Source organism: Pollachius pollachius (assembly GCF_949987615.1).
Source record: "Pollachius pollachius genome assembly, chromosome: 13".
NCBI lineage: Eukaryota > Metazoa > Chordata > Actinopteri > Gadiformes > Gadidae > Pollachius > Pollachius pollachius.
Window position 1 is genome coordinate 21,878,137 of NC_136946.1, and position 20,909 is coordinate 21,899,045.

The 20,909-nt window shown below is 41.8% G+C and overlaps 1 protein-coding gene across 2 annotated transcripts in view; it reads left to right on the plus strand.

Annotated features, from left to right (window-relative positions):
• Positions 1-313: 313 nt before the first annotated feature.
• triqk (triple QxxK/R motif containing) overlaps positions 314-20,909 on the plus strand; it is a 31,144-nt gene continuing 10,548 nt past the window's right edge. The window contains exons 1-3 of one of the 2 annotated variants that reach the window (XM_079748963.1): positions 326-453; positions 814-867; positions 3,001-3,092. In XM_079748963.1, the coding sequence (XP_079605089.1) occupies positions 3,026-3,092 (67 nt within the window). In that variant the 5' untranslated portion in view covers positions 326-453; positions 814-867; positions 3,001-3,025. Of the gene's footprint in view, positions 454-813; positions 868-3,000; positions 3,093-20,909 lie in introns of both variants that reach the window. The other variant, XM_079748962.1, reaches the window with a different exon arrangement.

The window sequence follows — 20,909 nt, forward strand, 5'->3', positions numbered from 1 at the left end:
TTCAACTGCTAAATAATTATTGTTTTCTTCTCCTTGAGAAGGAAACAGGATAGATTAGACATCCCTCGGGATTATTTACTTTAGCATTATTTATAGATTTTACTTTTATATTATTTATTTTATATTTCTTATTTGAAGAGTAGTACATCATTTTGGTTTCCTTCTGAATAATTTCCAAGGGGGGTGGGCCATCATTGTTGTGACGTTTTCATGGTATTCAATGTGCTTGTTTTAAAACTCCGCCCATTCCTCTGAATGGAGGAAATACCCGTCAGTCGTCGAGGCTGACGTGTAAACCAGGAACCCGACTTCACTACGTGGAGAACTGGTGTTCAAAGTGGAACAAACCCGTCCGTCTGTTTATCATGAGAGTGACCAAACGTTAACAGTTAATTTATAATGCAAAGATTCACCGCGTAGACAACACATACTGCAAGAACCAGTAGTTTCAGCGTACGTATGTTTCTGATTGCAGTTCTATTGCTCGTTTACGTTTTAAGGTTATTTAGATATGACCGATGTTGCATTGGACTAAGGGAATAATCATAGCACATTCCATTACAATAATGCTCATTAATTAAAACGTGTGTGTTGTGCGCACAGCTGTGATAAGCCTACAGCCTTAAAATGCCTGTTTAGAAAGACGACAGTTAAATTAAGATACCAGCTTGTTATTACTCAGAGGGCGTTAATCATGAACAACGGCAGCAAAGGGCTGTAAACAAAACAATAAACTCTTGCAAACTATTTTAAATTCTGACTGAATCTCTAGTGGTTGTCCTTTTTTGAAATGTGTTTCCCCTCGAAAAGTAGTGTTTGTGCACTATTAGCCTCCTCCAGCACACGTCAGGTCCAAGTGCATCCTAGGTAAGTGTGTGTGTGTGTGTGTGTGTGTGTGTGTGTGTGTGTGTGTGTGTGTGTGTGTGTGTGTGTGTGTGTGTGAACTTGGCCAGCCATATTGAGTGTGCTCTGACCCTGTTGAACAAACATTACATCATGACCAAGAGGAGATGCCCCTTTCCATTCGGTCCTGCTGACTTGACATTTCTATGGTTTTTCCTATTTTTTTTTTTACCTATTTGGACCCTCACCTCCTTGCCTGTCAGGTTTCCTTAGGTATTCATGTCATCATCTATGACAGCTTGGATCAGCCAAGTGTCAATTGATGAGGTTCCTTGATAGATAATAATTTTTAGTTTGTTGTTTAGTCTACAATAATCATTATAAGGTAGGTTCTACCTTACACATACGATGGTGTTTATGATTAAACATTTGTCAGTTCTGGCCTCTGTTGAAAGATGGTGGGCTCTGGGGCCGAGGAGACCCTCCACATGTCGATAAAGGGTGCGTTCCAAGGTAACGCAAACACATACAATTCCTTACTTTAATGGGATTATACACTTTCTAAAACATACGTATGAATATTATATTCCATTTCTGCCAAGTAAGTTCTGCTAGATGCCACTAATTTCAATACACTGCACCGTTAAGGTGTGATGAAGGAGCAGGCTGGGTGTTGGGACGTCTTGCTCAATGTCCACAGGTAGACTTTGGGGTCTTCACATGATGGCCGGGAGGAGCCGTCAGCTCACACCTGATGCCAGCCACGCTTCTTGAACATGCAAATTCATTTTCTCTCTCTCACTCTCTCGCTCTCTCTCTCTGTCTTCTATTTCCCGGTCACGTCCCCAGACCCTCAATGCCACCCTCCCGTTCTCCTTGAATGTTTGAAGATACCTTTTTTTTTTTTTTTACTTTCCTTTCAGTTTTCGCTCTTCTCGTCTTTCACAATTTCTTTCTCTGCTGTGTGCACCTGAAAAGATTTATTTTTCTCTCTCTTGCTCTCAAATGGAATTTCTCTTACTTTTAATTCTAAAATGCATACATAATTAAAAGGGGGCAGTTGTCCTGTAATAAATGCTGAAATGATCAGTTATCAGATCAGCAGAGTGTTGAGGTCAGCAGTGTTTTCAGGTCCTTCATGTCAGCAGTGTGTTGAGGTCCTTCGGGTCAGCAGTGTGTTCAGGTCCTACAGCTGGAGAACAGGTCAGGAGGGTTTCAATATCTCCAGAAACCGCAGGCTTCAACTCACACTCTCTTTTTCCACTATTTTAACAAAAGGCCAGCAGTATAGATCGATGAGGTGTTGTTGCTGAGCCTGTTCAAAGTACAAAGAGCAGTGGTCACTTAAAAAGCAGGACACACTGAATGAATGTTAAAGCACACACATAATACTGCAATGTCAATATGCAAAGGGGAGTGCTGAATAAATATTGGCCCATTTGTTTTGGTCTACGATCAAATGCTTGTTATCCAAAGGGCTTCAAGTGTAATCAGATACATGTAATTGAGGAGCAGGTTATGCTTCTTGTTCAACAGATGCCTAAGAACTAGTTAATATGTGGATCAAACCCAGTTCCTATCGGCTGGTAGTTTAACTCCCTAGCCACCAGACAATCGCGCAATGTATTCTCTAGTCACCCGTTTAAAATAGATGTGGGGGAACCATTGTTTTGAGCGTGTTCTTTCGCCCTCCTCCTATTCCTTTTGATGTCGCTTGTGAGTTGTCACGGTATTCAAAGACAGTGTGAATAGAAGTGATGTCAGGGTAAATGAAATGGATAGGAAGTAGGCAAAACACATGGATCTAGCAGGTGCATGTCAACTATTAGCCATCTGCTTCATCAAAAACAGAAGAGTCTCTCTGTTTATAAATTATTGTGAATCAAATTAACTGTGGTTAGTTGTTGGTGGGGTATTACAATGCTGTTTGGTTTTCTGGTCACTGTTCCATATTGGGTTTCCAATCTATTTGTTATTAGTCCACTTCTTTGTAATTTCCCAGAACATATTCAAAGTCTTTAATATTTGCATTTTTATTTATATTGCGATGCAGTTGTATCTGACATCTCATTTAACAACAACAACCATCTGTGCATTAATTTGCAGCAATACACATGTGAAAGACATATTATAAACATTTGTGTCTTTTTTCACCAGATTTCTTTAGTTCACAAAGTGAGGAATGAAAATGGGGAGGAAGGATGCCAGTGCAACCAAATTACAAGTGGATCAGTACCGCAAACAGATCGGTAAGTCTACTACACTGTCCTCCTGTTATTAGTTTCATAGAATGTGTTTCACCAACAGGGGTCGAAGCATATGGCAGATGTATATTTATTAGTGCTGTCAAGCAATTAAAATATTTAATCGCGATTAATCGCATTAATGTCATAGTTAACTTGCGATTAATCACATTTTTTTCTATTCTAAATATCCCTTGATTTTGTGCTGCTAACCTTTTAGTGAGATCAGAGAGTGTTGAGAAGGACAGTAAGAAGAGAGACCCACAGTGAATTCAACCCGGTCCACTTGACATCGGGTAGGACAGTGGAAGGCCTACCGTAAAACTTCAATAGCCCAGGCTTTTATTTGTTTCAATCACTGAACTTTCGAACAAAACTCTTGCTCAGCAAAGATGAGAAATACTATTAAATTTATTATTTAAACCAGTATGAATATTCCTACCGTACGTAGGCCTATACACATTACCAGGCTTTCGATTAACGGCCACACACACACACACACACACACACACACACACACACACACACACACACACACACACACACACACACACACACATGGTGGCGGAGTGGTAATCGGGAGAGTTCCCGGTGGGCCGTTAACGTTTCGGGGCTGTCGGGCTGATTACTGCGGGATAACAATATTGCTTTTATAAAAGTTCCTTGCAGCGCCATCCGGCAGCCTGAGCTGTGCGCCCGCAACCTCTCACTCACTCAACACACGCAACACTAACAAACTGTCAACTTGCAACCAAGTCGATTTTGTCTAGAGGGGAGTTACTGAGCGGCCCCTCCCGAAGTGGTACAGCCCAGGTGGGCCGTGAACTGCAATTGGTCAGAAAGACATAACAGCTAATGACAACATTGAACTCTTGTGCAGGCTCGAACAGAGTGACACACAAACACACACACACACTTTTAAGGGTTTTTTCACCCGCTCCGTATCCTTGCTTGCCCCAACAAGTTTTTGCGGCGTGCTTGTTGTTTTTTTTCCGGTGTAGCTAGATCCGGTATGGTGTTGTAGTTTTTCTAACGTGACTAGTTGTTGCTAGACAGCAGTTGAAAAAACTACAACGTTTGCCAAGCCAAAAGAGCGTTAATCACACGATACAATAAATTAACACTGTAAAAATTGGTTTGCGTTAACGCCATTAATTACGCGTTAAACTGACAGCACTAATATTTATATATTTCCAGGCCTTTTGCTGCTTTTATTATCCTCTGCTTCAATGGATGTTTTGGTCATACGCAAATGAAGATTGAATAATTCATGCATTGATCTGCAATATGATTGGTGGCTTAGATGTTGCTATGGGTCATTTCATGAGTTCTATGGGAGACTAGGTTTGACTTCCTTTGCTTTTCTTTTGTATATTACTAAATACAAAAATCAAATCTAATGTTGGTACTACAGAATACCTGTCCAGGTTAAAGCAAACCATCCCGAATTTCGGCACTTTAAAGGCTGAGAGTGAATCTGGTGGGTGAGAGATCATACTGCAGATTCAGTTCATGGGTGCATTCCAAAACAGTCAGGGCAGTAGTGAACCTATCTGTCTGAAGTGTTGTTGACACTTTTAAAACTGGACGCAGACGATGCTCGTTGCTAGATGCCAGATGCCAAGCTGGCCAGGGAATCACGTCTAAACTGAAGAAACACCGGGCCAAATCAAATTAAATCGAAATACTAAGTATTCTGTATTTGACAGCCTTAAGTTTGATAGGCGGCAGCTGCGGGTAACGTTAGCACGCCTGCAGCTAGAAGAAGAAGTTCAACCCTCCACAGATAAGGAAACAGAGGCATCGACATCTCCAGGTAATTCATTAGATAGTTGGATCAATGGTTGTTGCAGATAACTGTGCTCTTTAACGTCTCGGTTGACGTTAGCTTAGCATACTTACAAGTGCTAGCCAACACTCCTGATATTCAAACAGGCTGTTTAATACTCTAAAACAATGTGAGACTTTTGGATATGTCGTCTGAAACTGTCATATATCTATTCAATTCAAATATATTATTGTTGTAGTTATAAGCATCAGTAATCATCAGCTGGGGAGTCGTGCTGTGAACACTCTTGCTTTCATCAACAGGTCACCATGTCCCACTGTCAACCGGCACTGGTGTCACAGTGGGAGCCTCAGAGGTTACACCCTCAACCAGGCGCCGGAGACGTTGTTCCCCCGCCAGAATCACTCCATGTTCCTCCTCGATCTTGTGGAGGATATCACTTGTACCTGAACATGATCCACACGACAGCAGTCCCGTGCTTCAGGGACAGACTGTGTCAAGCTCCAGGTTGTAGAGACGGGTTTGGGTGATGGAGAGGGGTTTTATTTTGTGTGGTGTTCAAAAAAATGTAAATAAATAACAGTATTGAAATTGAAAAAGTTTGAACTTATCTTCTATGACTGAAGTTAAAACATTTGTTTTACAGAGAGATCAAAGTACCAAAGGAAGGTATCGTTGGGTTCTGGTACTGAATTCCAGGTATCGGTAACATTATCAGTTAAAATGTGATGGGTACCACCCAACCCGATTGACTTGTTCGGCTCATTAGTGCTGTGGTGCTCGAGTTGAGGGGTTGTGGACAAATATGTGAATCTATGTTTTCCCAACTGATAAGCACGGCTCCACTGGGCATAGCGTCAGAGTCTGTTCTGTCAACGTTAAATACTGCACTGATCCAGGGGACATTCGCTGTCTTCCATTTGCCTATCCGATCACAAGAGCAATATGCTGGGAATCAATCACTGGCGCTGTCCCCTTCAGCGTGCCAGCTGTGGCGTACTGGAAACAAGGGCTCAGATCATATGTATATGTCTCTTATTAGGTTGTTTTTGTTTTCGCTGCACTGCGGTGAGCAGCCACGGCTTGGCCAGTAGCAAACTGGAACATGTTGAAATGCAGAGAGAAAGGGTTTGGTTAAAAGTCTTGGCTGTGTTTTTCCGTGAAGGTCATTCTGTCATATGCAGAGTGAATATGAGGGGCCACCTGGGACAGAATTCATACTTGGTCTTACAAACACTATTATAATCTCGCATATGCACCACTATACTCATACACACACACTATTATACTCATTTTACATGTATGTATGAGAGAGTATAGTAGTGTATGTGAGAGACAGGGGCGTAGGAATGAGTTTAACATTGGGGGGGACACATATCGGAAACCTGACAGATCCGGTATAATTTTTAGGTGGGACAAATGCGGGGGCGGGCCTTAGCGGGGGAGATCTTGTGGGGATTCGCCTTCGCAGGATTTGTTGTGGTTACCGGCGTTGTCGTGGTTACCGGCCATGTGTGTGTTCCAACGGTTTATTAGCGGTGGTATCTAATACATCGCTGTCTAAGCAATACTTCATTCACTGCCTCCTCCGTGGCCATTACAATTGAACCACGACATGGAGGAGAAAGGGCGTTGTTGACGTTTGCGGACTCCCGGAGCTCCTCCGGCGGGGACCGGGAGCTCAGCTCCGGGGGCCGGCGGGTCCTCCTGCACCTCCTCGCAGGAGGAGCTCCGGGAGTCTGCAAACGGCAACAATCCCTTTCTCCTCCACGTCGTGGTTCAATCTGGACTTCAGATTGATGTGGAAGGACCAGAGACGTCCGAGAACCCGACGCAGTTGTTAAGATTCAGGATCATCATCCGGAGGCGTGCACAGCTTTTGGCCGTTATATATTACATTATATTATATTATGGGGGGATTATTTGTTTATCAACACGGCGGATGCGCGCGCAGGAAGATGGCGAAAAGAAAATTTGTTTGACCTGTTGCCATGGTTATCTCCGTGTGGTTCATTTGCAGTTGCGGTGTTAATTAGCGATTTTGTCAGCTTACTGTTAAATTAAACTGTAATCAGACAACGCGGTTATATGCTATAGACCCTATAGTATCTGTGGTATAAAGGTTGGGACGAATTTCGTATTATAAATATGTACACTTTATGTTGAAAGTATAGACCAGGGCTGCCCAATTTGGGACCGATTTCATTTGGCCCGCGCCTTACCCACTGTATATATTATTGTTTTCCGCCATCAGCGCTCGGAATCTGCGCTCGCTCTCATTGAATATTATTTATTGGTGTACTTCCATTCCTGACCCTAGAATAACATTGTGATACATTGATGGTAGGGTAGCGCTGTTGAGCTCCTATCCTGTTCAGCTGCCTCCCACATATTTGAGTAAATATACTGAAAATTTTAAATTTTGGCACACGAGCCTCCCCATGATTACATTTTGGCCCTCCACTGGGAAGAATTTGGGCCCCCCTGGTATAGACCGTATAAAATTATAAAAAAAAAAAGTATAATTTTTTTTTTCTAAATCCCTGTGTTTTGAAAGATCTTTTAATTATTTTACACATTTTAAACATCTATGATCATATCTTAAACATCTCTGATCATATTTTACACATTTTAAAGATCTCTGATCATATTTTTTTGAAACATTTTTGAAACATTTTAAACATATTTTTGAGACATTCCAAACATCTTTGTGCATTTTTAAGTACATTTCTTAACACATTTTAACATTTTATTTAAGCATGTTTTTGCTTAACGTTTTTAAAATACATTTGAACATCTTAATCTGTAAACTGCCAGTTTAGCCTCCTTTTTAGCTCACCTCAACTTTAGTGGGCGCAATGAGTTTGCGTAGCTGTGTTCGAAATCGTTCCCTCTCACGGTTACAGTGCACTATATAGGGTGCTCGCCATTTTTTAGTGGTGTTCGAATTATCAGTGGTAAATTTCATGCACTATATAGTGGACATAAAATACCCAAAATGTTAGTGAACATACGATTTTCCCTACATGTTACTCCCGTATACCACAATGCAATGCAGTCGTGTTTTTCCGGAGGAGAAAAAGAAGCTGAATAACCGCGAAAATGAATAGAAATGTCAACAATTTATTTGGGATTTAACATAGAAAATGTAGCATTCAAAATTAAAAAAAAAAAACCTTGATCAAGGAAATGTAACATTCAACATCAATCCGTTTTCCTCGTGGGTGCCCGGTTTGTTTACATGATGTGGGCGCAGCTGTCTGCCTTACACAAATACCCGGCGCATTTACTAAATTACGTTTAGAAATGTTCAGCGTAGTGTCCGAATTCTCGTTTGTTCGTTCCCTATATAGTGCACTATATCATAAACACTATATAGGGAATAGTGAGTGAGTGAATAGGGAATGATTTCGAACACAGCGCGTCTTCGTCTTTGCGTTTTTTTTGCGTTACTTTTCCTGGTATCTTTTTTTCTCACGTTGCGCCCCCCCTGAAGAACTCTGGCGCCCCCCAGGGGAGGCGCACCTCACAGTTTGAAAACCCCTGCTATAGACCCTAGAGCAGGGGTCGGCAACCCTAGGCACGCGGTCCACCACTGGCACGGGGCAGCATAATCATTGGCACACTTTAAAAAAAAAAAAAATCTACATATATATATATTTTATTGCTAAAAAAATTTCACAGCACAATGCGGCAGCATAATCATTACTACTGATTTTTTTTTGCACTTTATTCTGTTGGGCATTTCCTCCCAGTGCAAATATGTTTAAATTAGTTACAGAAAGCAGTGTTCTGAAATGGGATCCATTAATAGTTTTTAAACCTATGTTGTGAGAAGCCTAATAGAGAAGAAAATATTTCAAATATTGATAAGTGGCCTGTATGCATCGCCTGCACATGGTTTTGCAAAGCTGTACAAGTCTTAAAGATATTGATGTGGATGGTTCCAACATTCTCATATATTCTCGTTTTTTCTATTTCTCACAGTGCAAATATGTTTTTGAATGAGTTTCTGAAAATAGTGTTTTAAGATGGGACATATGTAATTATAATTTGTAAGCCCATGTTGCAAATATAACAACCAAAAAAACATTTAGTTTATGGAAATAGTACAATTCCAGGTCTTCTGGAAATGTTTTTGGTCGCTGTGTCATGATTCAGCTTAATTTTTAATATATTGTTGCTTAAGGCACACTCATTAACGAGAAAATGTCAAACTGGCACTGCATGTTGAAAAGGTTGCCGACCCCTGCCCTAAAGTACCTGTGGTTCAAAGGCTGGGACGAATTTCGAATTATAAACATGTACAATCCATAGGGTTAGCTCTCTGGCTCATAGCTCAGCGGACTAGAATACCTCCCGTTGCCAAGTCGTAGCTGTGGTCCGTCCTTTTCATGTGAAAAACTTTATATTTGGATTGTAAAACACATGAAAATATAAATGAATGATCTTAATTTCTTTTCCTTGGCAAGTGACCATGGTATAAGCGGAATAAAGCCATTCGAGATGTCAAAAACATCGTAATTAAAGGGGACTACTTTTTGAGGGCGATGAACTCAAACAGAGAATACATTTAATAAGCATGCAATCCGAATAAGAAAAGGCATAATTATTAAAGTGTTTGAATTGTTTTAATATGGTGGCTAGCAAGAAGTAGAATAAATGGGATAATCAGTCTTATTAGAAGGGTTTGTGCAACCAACCGCACAACAAGACATGATTGCGGCTCTTGTCGCTCTCATCTCTTTCTGCCAACGACATGCGCTTAGAGCGGGGAGTGACGTAGAGTGACGTAGACTGATCATCCCTGCATACAGATAGATAGAGAGCTCCAGGACCCCCGTTGGAGCTCCCGGAGTGTTCTAGATTAGAATATTTTATGGAACGGATGATATTATGACTGCGTCAGTTTTTCCGATGTCTCTGGTACTTCCACAACACGTAGAGACTGGCCATGGTTGAGAATGAATTTGGCGGTCACAAGAGGAAGCCTCTCTCAAACTCAGGCGGCCACGCGAACAAGCGACTAAATATTATTTTGATGCGAACGCAGCATACCAACATCGCTGGAGATTCAAGAGTGAAAAATGACAGTGCAGTATTTTGAGCGCCAGAAGCTACCGCCTCTTCCGTCAGCCAATCAGGAACTGAGGAATCAAACTCACTTCTGTTTCATTCAAACTCACTTCCTCTCTTGCATTTACAACTATACTCTCTCACACACACTACTATATTCTCTTGCATAAACATACTCTCACACACACACTACCATTCTCTCTCACACACACTACTATATTCTCTTGCATAAACAACTATACTCTCTCACATACACTACTACTCACTCTCACATACACTACTATACTCTCTCTCACACACTACTTCATTCTCTTGCATAAACAACTATACTCTCTCTCTCACACTACTATTCTCTCTCACATACACTATACTCTCTCATACACGACTATACACTCTCGTACATACATGTAAAAGGACTTTAATAGTGTGTGTGTATGAGTATAGTGGTGTACAGCGAGATTATAATAGTGTTTGTAAGACCACGTATGAATTCTGTCCCAGGCGGCCCCTCATAGTCACTCTGTGCACACGACAGAATGACCGCCACATCTGGTGGACTTTATAACGTGGAGCTGATGTGTCTTAAAAATGTACACATTTGAAATCCTCCTCAACAAGTCCATCTGTGATCTGCTCTATCTATACAAGGGGTCTCAAACTCGCGGCCCGGGGGCCAATTGAGGCCGGCGGGATGATATTTTGTGGCCCCCTACTTGACATCAAAGTTTAGCGTTAGTGTGGTCGCGCGTTGTTGTCAAACGCACATTTTTGCTGAGTGGCTTGCCACGCTTTTTTATCACTTGTGATAGGGTGACAAGATGTCCCGGTTTTGCCGGGACAGTCCCAATTTTGAGTTGCGTGCCTTGAGTGTCCCCGACAAAAGCCAAAGGACGCTTAAATGTCCCGGTTTCCACCAACCGCTATGAAATGTCCCCTGTTGTCAGCGATTACATTAGCCCGATCATTAACTTGGATTGGGTCAGTTGTGCTCTTTTTTTTTGTGGAATACTTGATGCGGCCCAGCCTGACCCAGACTCTACCTCCAGCGGCCCCCAGGAAAGCTGAGTTTGAGACCCCTGATCTATACTATGGGCACAAACACAGCAGGAACTACAAAGCAGGCCAATCGCAGGCCTTATGGCTGTCAGTCAACCAGACGTATGGCTATTCAACACACAATTCATAATTAAATCCTTCGAACACAACGATGGTATTGCCAGCAATGACTTCTATTCCCTGTTTTTGTTGTGCACTAGACAAATAAAGAACTCAATCTTCAGGTTTTTTTTTTGGAAGGTTTATTCTTAAAGATGGAGGATTACGGAAGTGACATATTGTGTTGCAGGACGTTTATGTTAATTTATGTATTTGTTTAAACATAGAAAAATACAAAATTGTCCAAAGGACACCAAACACAACGTTTTTGGCTGCGTCAACTTCATAATACCCCATTGAGTAATTCTTCATCTTGTTTACTCTTCCAAACAGCAAGGGCTTGATTCTCATAATGCAGCCCTAACGGTTTTCCAGGCTCTCATTGTGGCGGCAAAATGGGATTATTTAGCCCACAGAGATCCCTTAACCGCACGGCATTGTGCTAAACTCGGCAGGTTCGCCAAATACGAGACAGCACATAACAAGCTCATCCCTACTTCAGCATCCCCTGCCAGCACTACTGGATGTCCCTTGCTTTTCTTTCTTTCTTCCCTCTGTGTTTTTATTTTCTTCTTCCAAAACACATCTCATCAATTTGAAAAATCAGGGACAGGGTCAGGGACGTTTAGGTGCTTTTTGTCATTCTGCCTTTCTGCCGACTCCCCATGTTGTGTTTTTTTCTCATTCTTCTCCTTCGTTTTCATTTGAAAAGAACGCAGCTTACAGGCAATTTCTGTGAACTGCTGAACAGCAGGAAATTTAAAAAAGGAATGATAAAACTAGTTGGGGTGGGGTAAATAGAGCGAGCGAAGAAGATGTCATGAGAAAGTGTTGTTTTGTGTGTTGTTTTGTACAGCAAGAATCTGTGTCGTTCCAGGAATGAAACGGGGTGTACGTGGTAATTTGAAATCATAAATGGGAGGGTAATTCGCTGCCCATCAGCGGCAGTCGGCGTTAGTTGTTGAGCTAAATCACCGTCACCGCCAGAGTCCCTTTATCAATTCACATCATCATCAGAGACAGAACTCGACACACTAGTTAATACCTACTCACTGTAGTGAGCTTCTGGTATCCCCCTTGGGCACCCTCGAAAAAGACAGAAATGCTTTACTCACTGGGTTAGCTGGTTGGGCAACCATTGTTGTTATTTACCGAACAACTTGTAACTACAACTTTGGAAATAGTCCAAGCCTGTCATTTATATATTTCTTTCACTCTTTTAAATGGAAATAATAAAGTGATGATAATTAAAGACCAATGTTCTATTTCCCCCTGAACAGTTAATGACCAAATGAGGCGCCCTGGCTTAATGTGAATTAGACACAGACTGTTGGGCAAGTCACAAGTCCCACTTGTGAGGTCGACATGTTGCTCTTTGGGTTCTACTAATAATACTAATAATCAAGGTATTGTTCGTAGTAGCTTTTTAACAGCTTATTATCTGCAACTGTGTTTTTAGGATTTTTTCGACATATTCAACTTTTTGACATATTCAAAATGGCTCCCGAAATTAGATTTTCCGACGATTATTCCGGCCGTTGTTTCTCAACCTATAGAAATACAGACAGCATCTCATCAAGCTATCAAGACATCATGAACACTCATAGTCATGGAAGGTTCTGTAAAAAAAAAGGCAAATAACCATTGATTTCAGTAAAACTGTCTTTAAGCTACTAGATATTAAACTACAACAATGGAAACATTTTTGTTGCATTTCCTTCGTTTTTTTTTTTTTTTCGTTTTTACCCGCAAGCGTCCTCGTGTAAATGGGGCCTAAATGACACACACTATGGTTAAATATGGACTCATCTTTTTGTAAGTATCAGTGGCGGCTGGTGGAATTTATTTGAGGGGGGGCTGAACGTTTGCATTCCAATCCCCTGTAGGGGGGTCTGAGAGGATCCTCCCCCGGAAGATTTTTTGGTGATTTTCACAACCAGAAGCATTCTGGGGCATTCTGACAAAATAATAAAGGCAAAATAGAACATTTACTTACAAAGACAAATGGGGCCAGGGAACTAAGTTTTATGTTAATTTATTTGCCTTGTAGAATTCAGCAACATTAAGAGTGCAAATACATCAACAAAAACTGTGAATTACACACAAGGTAACATTCTCTGTGTGTGTGTGTGTGTCTGTGTGCGCGCGTGTGTGTGTGAGTGATTGAGAATGGGTGAGTGTGTTACGGCCAAGCCATTGTGTTGGTAACACAATGGCTTGGCAATATGGTAATATATCTACAGTATGCATTAGTATGCATTTAGACAAATACAATGAAATATTCCACAAAATTCATGTAAATGTGCAAACTTTTGTGTGTGGTTGTTCAAGACACACTTAAGGCATGATACCGACAGAGGTTTGCAGAGGACTACATACAGTACAATATGCACACTGAAGGCCTGATGCCACCATAGGTTTGCAGAAGACTATATGCAGCAGGCATCTCCAAACGGCGGACCGCAGTCCAGGTCCGGACCAAGTGACGGTCCGTTTTTTTATTTTATTTTTATTTTTTAAAATATTTCACTATACAAAGCATGATTATGTTAATACAGACATTTCTCACTGAAATACAAATTGAAAGGCAGAATAGTCCGTAATACAGCATAAAAACAGCAAAAAGTAATGATCTTCACAGAGCGAAGATCATGCATTCGAACTCCCCCCCTCCCTCCGTCTGTGACGGCATGTGTGTAATAGCGTCACTCAAAAAATAACCAATCAAATCGTTTATTTACCGGAAGAGCGATTTGGATTGAGAAAATGGCTTGCTCAAAAATAAGGAAAGTTGACCACGAAAACAGACATTTTAAAGATGAATGGACTGACCAATACATGTTCATTCTCCCGCAAGGCAGTACTAAACCTTTGTTGTGTCTTTTATGTGTTGAAACCATGGCACTGATAAAAAGCGGGAATATTAAGCGGCATTACGAATCCAAACACAGATCTTCGAGGAAAAGTATCCCCAGAAGTCAGAAGTAAGAGCATGGAAAATATCCGAGCTGAGAACTCAGTATGAGAGGTCTACACGAGTCTTCACACACTCATTTACAGGCCAGCAACGTGCAAATGAATGCTCACTTAAGATTGCATGGATTTTGAGGTAACATAAAAAAACTTTCAGTGACGCGACTGTTGTGAAGGAGTGCTTGAACGCCGCTGCCGAGACATTACTTGAAAGTAAACAAAGGAAATGAATTGTGTGAAAAAATAAGCAAATCCCGATGTCAGCTGCAACGACAACCAGAAAATCCGAAATGTTATCAGATGACGCACTGTCACAGCTTGATGCGGCTGTTCAGAGTGCCCTATCCTTAGCCATTGATGAGTCTTCAGATGTAACGGATAATCGCCAGCTTTTGGTTTATGTGTGATTTTTTCATCAAGACAAGAAAGAGATCTGTGAGGACCTGTTGGGTCTAACACCACTTGAGACACACTCAAGACGAGAAGATATTTATGAGGCTATTAAGGAGATGCTGTCAAAGAGGGGGATTGATCTGTCAAAGGTTGTCTCAGTCAGTACAGATGGGGTACCTGTTTTGCTTACTTGAAATGTAGGCCTAGTGTACCTGTTTTGCTTACTTAAAATGAAGGCCTAATGCTCTTTTTGTGTTTATTTGAAATATAGGCCTGGTGTACCTGTTCTGCTTACTTGACATGTAGGCCTTATGCACTTTTCATGTTTACTTGAATTGCAGGACTTATGTACCTGTTTTGTTTACTTGAAATGTTAATATGCGTTACTTTGTCTTACTTGTTTTTCATGGTTAAAAGTAAGCTATTTGGAAATTGAAAATAAATGCATCTGAAATTATAAGGAAATATGCTGTGTTGATTGTATTTGACAAAAGTAGGCTATTAGGACGTGGTAGGTTAGAGGTTCAGACCTTTCTTGGAAGGTATTTTAGTAACTGGACCTTGTTCAATTTTAATTGAAGACCCCTGATATACAGTATGTACACTGAAGGCCTGATGCCACCATAGGTTTGCAGAGGACTATATACAGTACAATATGCACACTGAAGGCCTGATGCCACAATAGGTTTGCAGAGAACTATATACAGAATGTACACTGAATAGGTTTGCAGAGGACTATATACAATATGCACACTGAAGGCCTGATCCCACCATAGGTTTGCAGAGGACTATATACAGTACACTTGAAAGGGGTGGGGGGAGGTTGTGAGGGTCTGCAACCAGCGTCCATCTCACAGGATAGAGGGGGGTTGGGGGGTTGTGAGGGTCTGCAAACAGCGTCCACCACACGAGTGTGAGTTTTTTCTCTATAGATAGCATAGCCAGAGCATTGAGGCGATCTTGTGCCATAGTGTTCTTAAGGAAAGTCTTTATCCTCTTTAAGGTGGAGAAGCATCTCTCTGATTCTGCTGTTGACATTGGTGTGGTGATGAGGATCTTGAGAAGACTTAGTTTCGCTGAATGTGTCTTGTGCCCAGCCCTTGAAGTCCTCATGCTCGTAGATCAGGGACAGTTCTGTTTTAAGTCTGGCTTTGTCCAACATGGGATAGGCATCAACCGTGGTTTCCAGCGCTGAATCTGGGAACTTTCTGCTGTGTTGTGGGAACAAGTCACCTTGCAACAGAGTAGCACTGATGAGATGCTTTGTGAAAGAAAACCTCTCCTTGGCATGGCTCACAATGGTGTCACAGACCTATAAAATAATAACCGCAGAAAACATGTCCCAGTTCAACAATACAATAAAATCAGCATATTCCTACCAGTTATTTTTTTAGTAAAGCTTACAGTAATAATTAAAAAGCATGAATGTGGGAAAAAAAGACAGATGTCTGCATTCTCCAGTAGATATACAGTATGCATAGTATGTCTAATAATGACAACTCTGAATACAAAAATGTGCAAACAAACACAAATACATATAGGCTAGTGGAATACAGAAATAGAAGTTAGCATGGCCGGCTTCACACAGTTGTTCATATGCATTCTTGCTCACTCGTGTTTTTTTTATCTGTTCTGACAGATCTTTCAGGTCTGTCACCCCTGTCTGTGTCCACGAACTATCACACACACTTGTTTTAAAAAGTATACAAGGAAAGCAAAAAATTGCACCGGCATACCCACAGCTAGTTAGCCAAGCCCGAACCAAACTCTGGAAAAACTTCTCTTGTAGGCTCCGTCCTTTTCTCTTGCTTGTTGGGTTATGTTCACTTCTGGCTTGTCTGGTCTGAGTTCTTTTACTTGCAATTTTTCTGCAAATGTTCTTCTTTCGAAGGGATTCATGAGCAAAGACTTAACTGAATTTGGTGCTAGCTGAACTCACAGGGAAACAGTGGTAGCAGTACTCAAAGTCGCCATGTTGCTGATCTCTGAGGTAATGGCAAATGCGCAGTAACGTGCAGTGGACGGTGCACTGTGTTGGGGGCTATATTTTCATAGCCCACCAGCCATTAAATTCGACGACGCTGATTGGCGAAATTATGTTCTTTTCTGCTTAGCAACCGGGGAACCATTGGCTAAAAATTCAGGCTTGTTGTGCTGAGCGAACTGTAGCCCCAGGGAAGACACCTACTTCACCAAAATGATAACGTTGAACATGAAAGTGAATGAAGATGTAATTATGGAGGATTCTGAAGATATTCTAAAGTAAATGCATTATTCGAATGCAATTAACATAGATTATTTCTCAAAATGAGAAAAATTATTAAAAAATATATAAATTAAAAAATAAAAATAAATAAAAATCCAACAGGGAGGCAGGTCGGCGGGAGGGCGGTGCCCCAGCGCCCTCTATAGGCGAGCCGCCACTGGTAAGTATCTATTGTTTCTTAATGACGCCTTCTTACAATAACTGAAATAGTTATTTTTGTTTTCATTCCATACCAATGGTATGGTAGGATCACAGTTTTTGCTGAAGAAACCTTTGAAGCTGTTTAAAAAGCTGGGTGAACCAAGCTTGGTTCACCCGGGTAAACCAAGCTGTCATTCCTGGTAAATGACAAACTTTCCAATGATCGCCTTGCTCAGGTTTTTTTTTTATGGATTCATATACTGTATAGTATTCATATACTATACTTAGTAGGTAAAGGGGCAGCCATTTCAAATCTGGAGCACAAACAGCGACCTTAACTCCATCCGCCCTGCTGAGCGGATGAATAGCATGCTATATCGAGTATGGACCTTTGATTGGGGGTTCAGTGAGATCCATGTAGCTAATGACACATAGCCACCAGAACCTCCGCAATCCAGCACACACCTCACAAACCAATGTCTAGAACGGCAAGTAAGCAAATCTTTAACAGGGTGGTAAAGGAAGGTGTAGTGGCCGTTGGAGACGATGATGATAAGAATGATGGCGGGAACAAATACCAGCTACGCTTTTGACATGCACAGTGACACACACACACCCACACACCAACACACCCCCCCACACACACACACTCACACTGTTGGCAGGCACTCTCCAGGCTGTCTGGCGAGGGGGTAATGATTCCTCCGGGAGAGAGGAGTAGAGCTGTATTGTTGGCTGCCGTGGCGGAGGACAGCAATGCCTTTTCAGCGGAGCGGGCAGAATGGGAGCAGGGTGTTAGAGGGGGGTTGAGGCAGGTAGATAACGGCTGACAGGAGGTGCCTACAGAGCCGATGCGTCAACAGGAATCAGGGGGGATAGTGGTGACAAATAGGAGTGTGTTTGTGTGCATTTGTATGTGCGTGTGGCCACTTGTGGATTGAATAGCCAGTTGAAAAGATCTCAACAAACGACGAAACCATCCCAATCATCCTGATTGGGATGGTTTCTTTTTTACACGTAGCCCCAGCGTCTGCCATCCTCGATGGAAAGGGTTTCCCTGCAAGGGTTTACCAATCACACTGTTAACAGTATAGCGCAAAGTTGGATGAATCTAACTCATCTCTTCTTCTGGGTGGATAGAATTTTATCCGTGGTACTCGTGGGAATGCATTTGACTGTGAGCTATTTGTCATAGTGGGGTGGGGGGGGGGGTTTATCGGGGTTTCACAGAGACACCATCCGTTGTTCTGCATGTGTTTTCACAGCAAACCACCCGCCAACTGAAAAACCCTTTCTGTGAATGGCCTTCAAACACCTGAAGCGCCCCTTCAATAACATCCATCCTCTCCCCCCCACCCACCACTACACTTCCCTCCCTCAATCCCTCCCTCCATCCCTCCCCCCTCCCTCCCCCCTCCCTCCTTCCCTCCCTCCTTCCCTCCCTCCCATCCACCACTACACTACTGACTGATTCTCTCTACTTCTTTCTTTCTTTCTTTCTTTCTTTCTTTCTTTCTTTCTTTCTTTCTTTCTTTTTCTCTCTCTTTCTCTCTCTCTCTCTCTCTCTCTCTCTCTCTCTCCTTGTTCACTCCATCTATGCAAATTAGAGCCTAATTGCCTTGGAGTAACAACTTGAAATGGTCCTCGCTTGTCACTTCAGCAGCTTGGTGGAAACCTTAAGGCTGACCCTGAGTTCATGTATGTTTGTGTGTGTGTGTGTGTGTGTCTCTCTCTCTGTCTCTCTCTCTCTCTCTCTCTCTCTCTCTCTCTCTCTCTCTCTCTCTCTCTCTCTCTCTCTCTCTCTCCCACAAACACACTCTGCTCGGCAAGCTGTCACCTTCCTAGCCTATTGTTAGCAAAGTTCCTCTTCCTGGAGAGTGTTTGTTCCTAATTAGACGGAGACAGTCTGTTCTGCCTCTTGTATCTCTCTCTCTACCATAGTACTCATACACACAGACACACACACACACACCTCTACCTGCATATGGTGCCAGGTGGCCAGTTTGCCCACAAGATGCTCCTCCCGGAGATGAGTTAGCGGGAAGGCAGCCAAGCCCAGGTGAAGCCCAGTGCTGCCCAGGGCGGGGTATGGAGGCATTCTGTTGAGCATCTGCACAGTAGCACACTGCAGGACTGCTGGAAGAACACACAAACAAAACATCCTCATTCAAGTATTGAACCTATTTACTGGCATAAAAACGTGATCATTGAAACAAATGGCTTCTTACTGATTGTATGGTATAGTCTGCGTTTCTGAGCTGGTGCATACTTTGATAGGTGCTCTGTTCTTTTATTTAGATTAGGTTAAGGTCATTGCAGTGATGCAATTCAAGTGATTATATGTATCGAACGGTTTGCTTAGTCATAAATCTTTCATGTATTGTGCAATGCTAAAACATTAGGGAAAGGGAGCTAGGGAATGAATGGCATCAAATGTGACAGTTAGGGCTGTAGTCAAGAAAAAATGAAAACTAATGTTCCACTAGGGCTGGGTAAAAATATCAATTCATCAATGCACTGCAATTTATTTGTTCTCAATTCAATTTCGATTCAGAATTTTTTTGAAATCGATTATTTCCATAAAGAAAAAAAAGAAGCATACTCAGTCATTGTGATCTAGAAGCGAGTATGCCTAAATGTACATGCCCTTTTACATTTGTCCATGTTATGATTATTACTTTTATGCTGCAAGTTGAGCTCAGGAACAATACTATACCATGGTGCATTTCCTTTTTGCTAGTTAAAGCACAATGAAATGGTTAATTAATTTTGAAATGTTTAATTCTAAATAATATTTAGGTATTTTTGTCATCTACACGGATTATTGAATCGATATCGAAGCAATTGGATCAATATCGAATCGAATCGATATCGAATCGATTCAAGACCTAAAGAATCAAATTGAATTGAATTGCAAGGTACCTGGCAATACCCAGCCCTATCTTCCACCAATCAATTGGTAGATTGGTGGAAATTCTGCATGTTTTCTCTAGATAACCTAAGTCCTCCAACTCTATCATGGGCCGGATTGATAAACGGTGCTGGTCCCGTTCATAATATGGGTGTTTGGGTTTCCACGCAGAATTCCAGATGTTTTAAAACCTGTGAGTTGGGAATATGAACATGAACCCTAGACACCACACGTAGGCAGGGTTGAGGTCTGTGGGACATGGCTACACTGTGAGCAAAAGACGGAGGGAGAGAGTGCATGCAGAGACATTACGATATAGGCGCTTTGGAGAAGGCAGACGATGGGGGTAACTGACAACCCTTGGCCGTGTGATGCCCGGGATTGCGGTGGCCTTACCCTCCTAACTCCACCCTAAATTAGTTTCTTGTACACTGCTGCAGAACACGCCGACAAAGAAAAACGCAATTTGCAGTGGCAACCGGTTTTCCAAATGTAATTGAATCAATGTACTTTTTCGCCACTCTCCCCATTCTTTTACCTTCCTTTTGTGTTGTAAACAGATGAAACTAACACTTTCTGAATGAGAAATTTTGTTATTGAGAAATCCAGGCTTTTATAGGCATTCATAGAACTATGTTTGGTACATGATGGGAGTTGAAGGGGTGTGGACTCTAAGCTCCTTAATGTGCCAACAAGCTAACGAAAATTGATATGTACACAAAAAACGCCTACCATTGGGCTGTGAACTGTTTGAACGTCTGGGAATGTCCTAAACATATTTAAGTCTTGTTCTGTGTTTAATCACGATGGGAGGTGCTGCGATGGATGCCAAGGTGCCATTTTTATATGTTCACACTCAAAGCCATCAAGGGTTGAACCCTAAAGTGGACAGAGGATCTTAAAGGGGTAATATCATGCTTTTTCAATGTTTCCCTTTGCTTTAGACTGTTATATGACATATATATATACATGTTTCACCTCTGCTGAGCTGGAAAAATCAAAATCGTAGCCAGGGTGTGTATTCGTGCCCACAGAGAACGCCCATCAATAAGGGCGTGAAACAGCTTGCTTGCGCTCAAACTTTTCTTCCGTCACAGAGTGAAGTCAGACTGTTCAGTG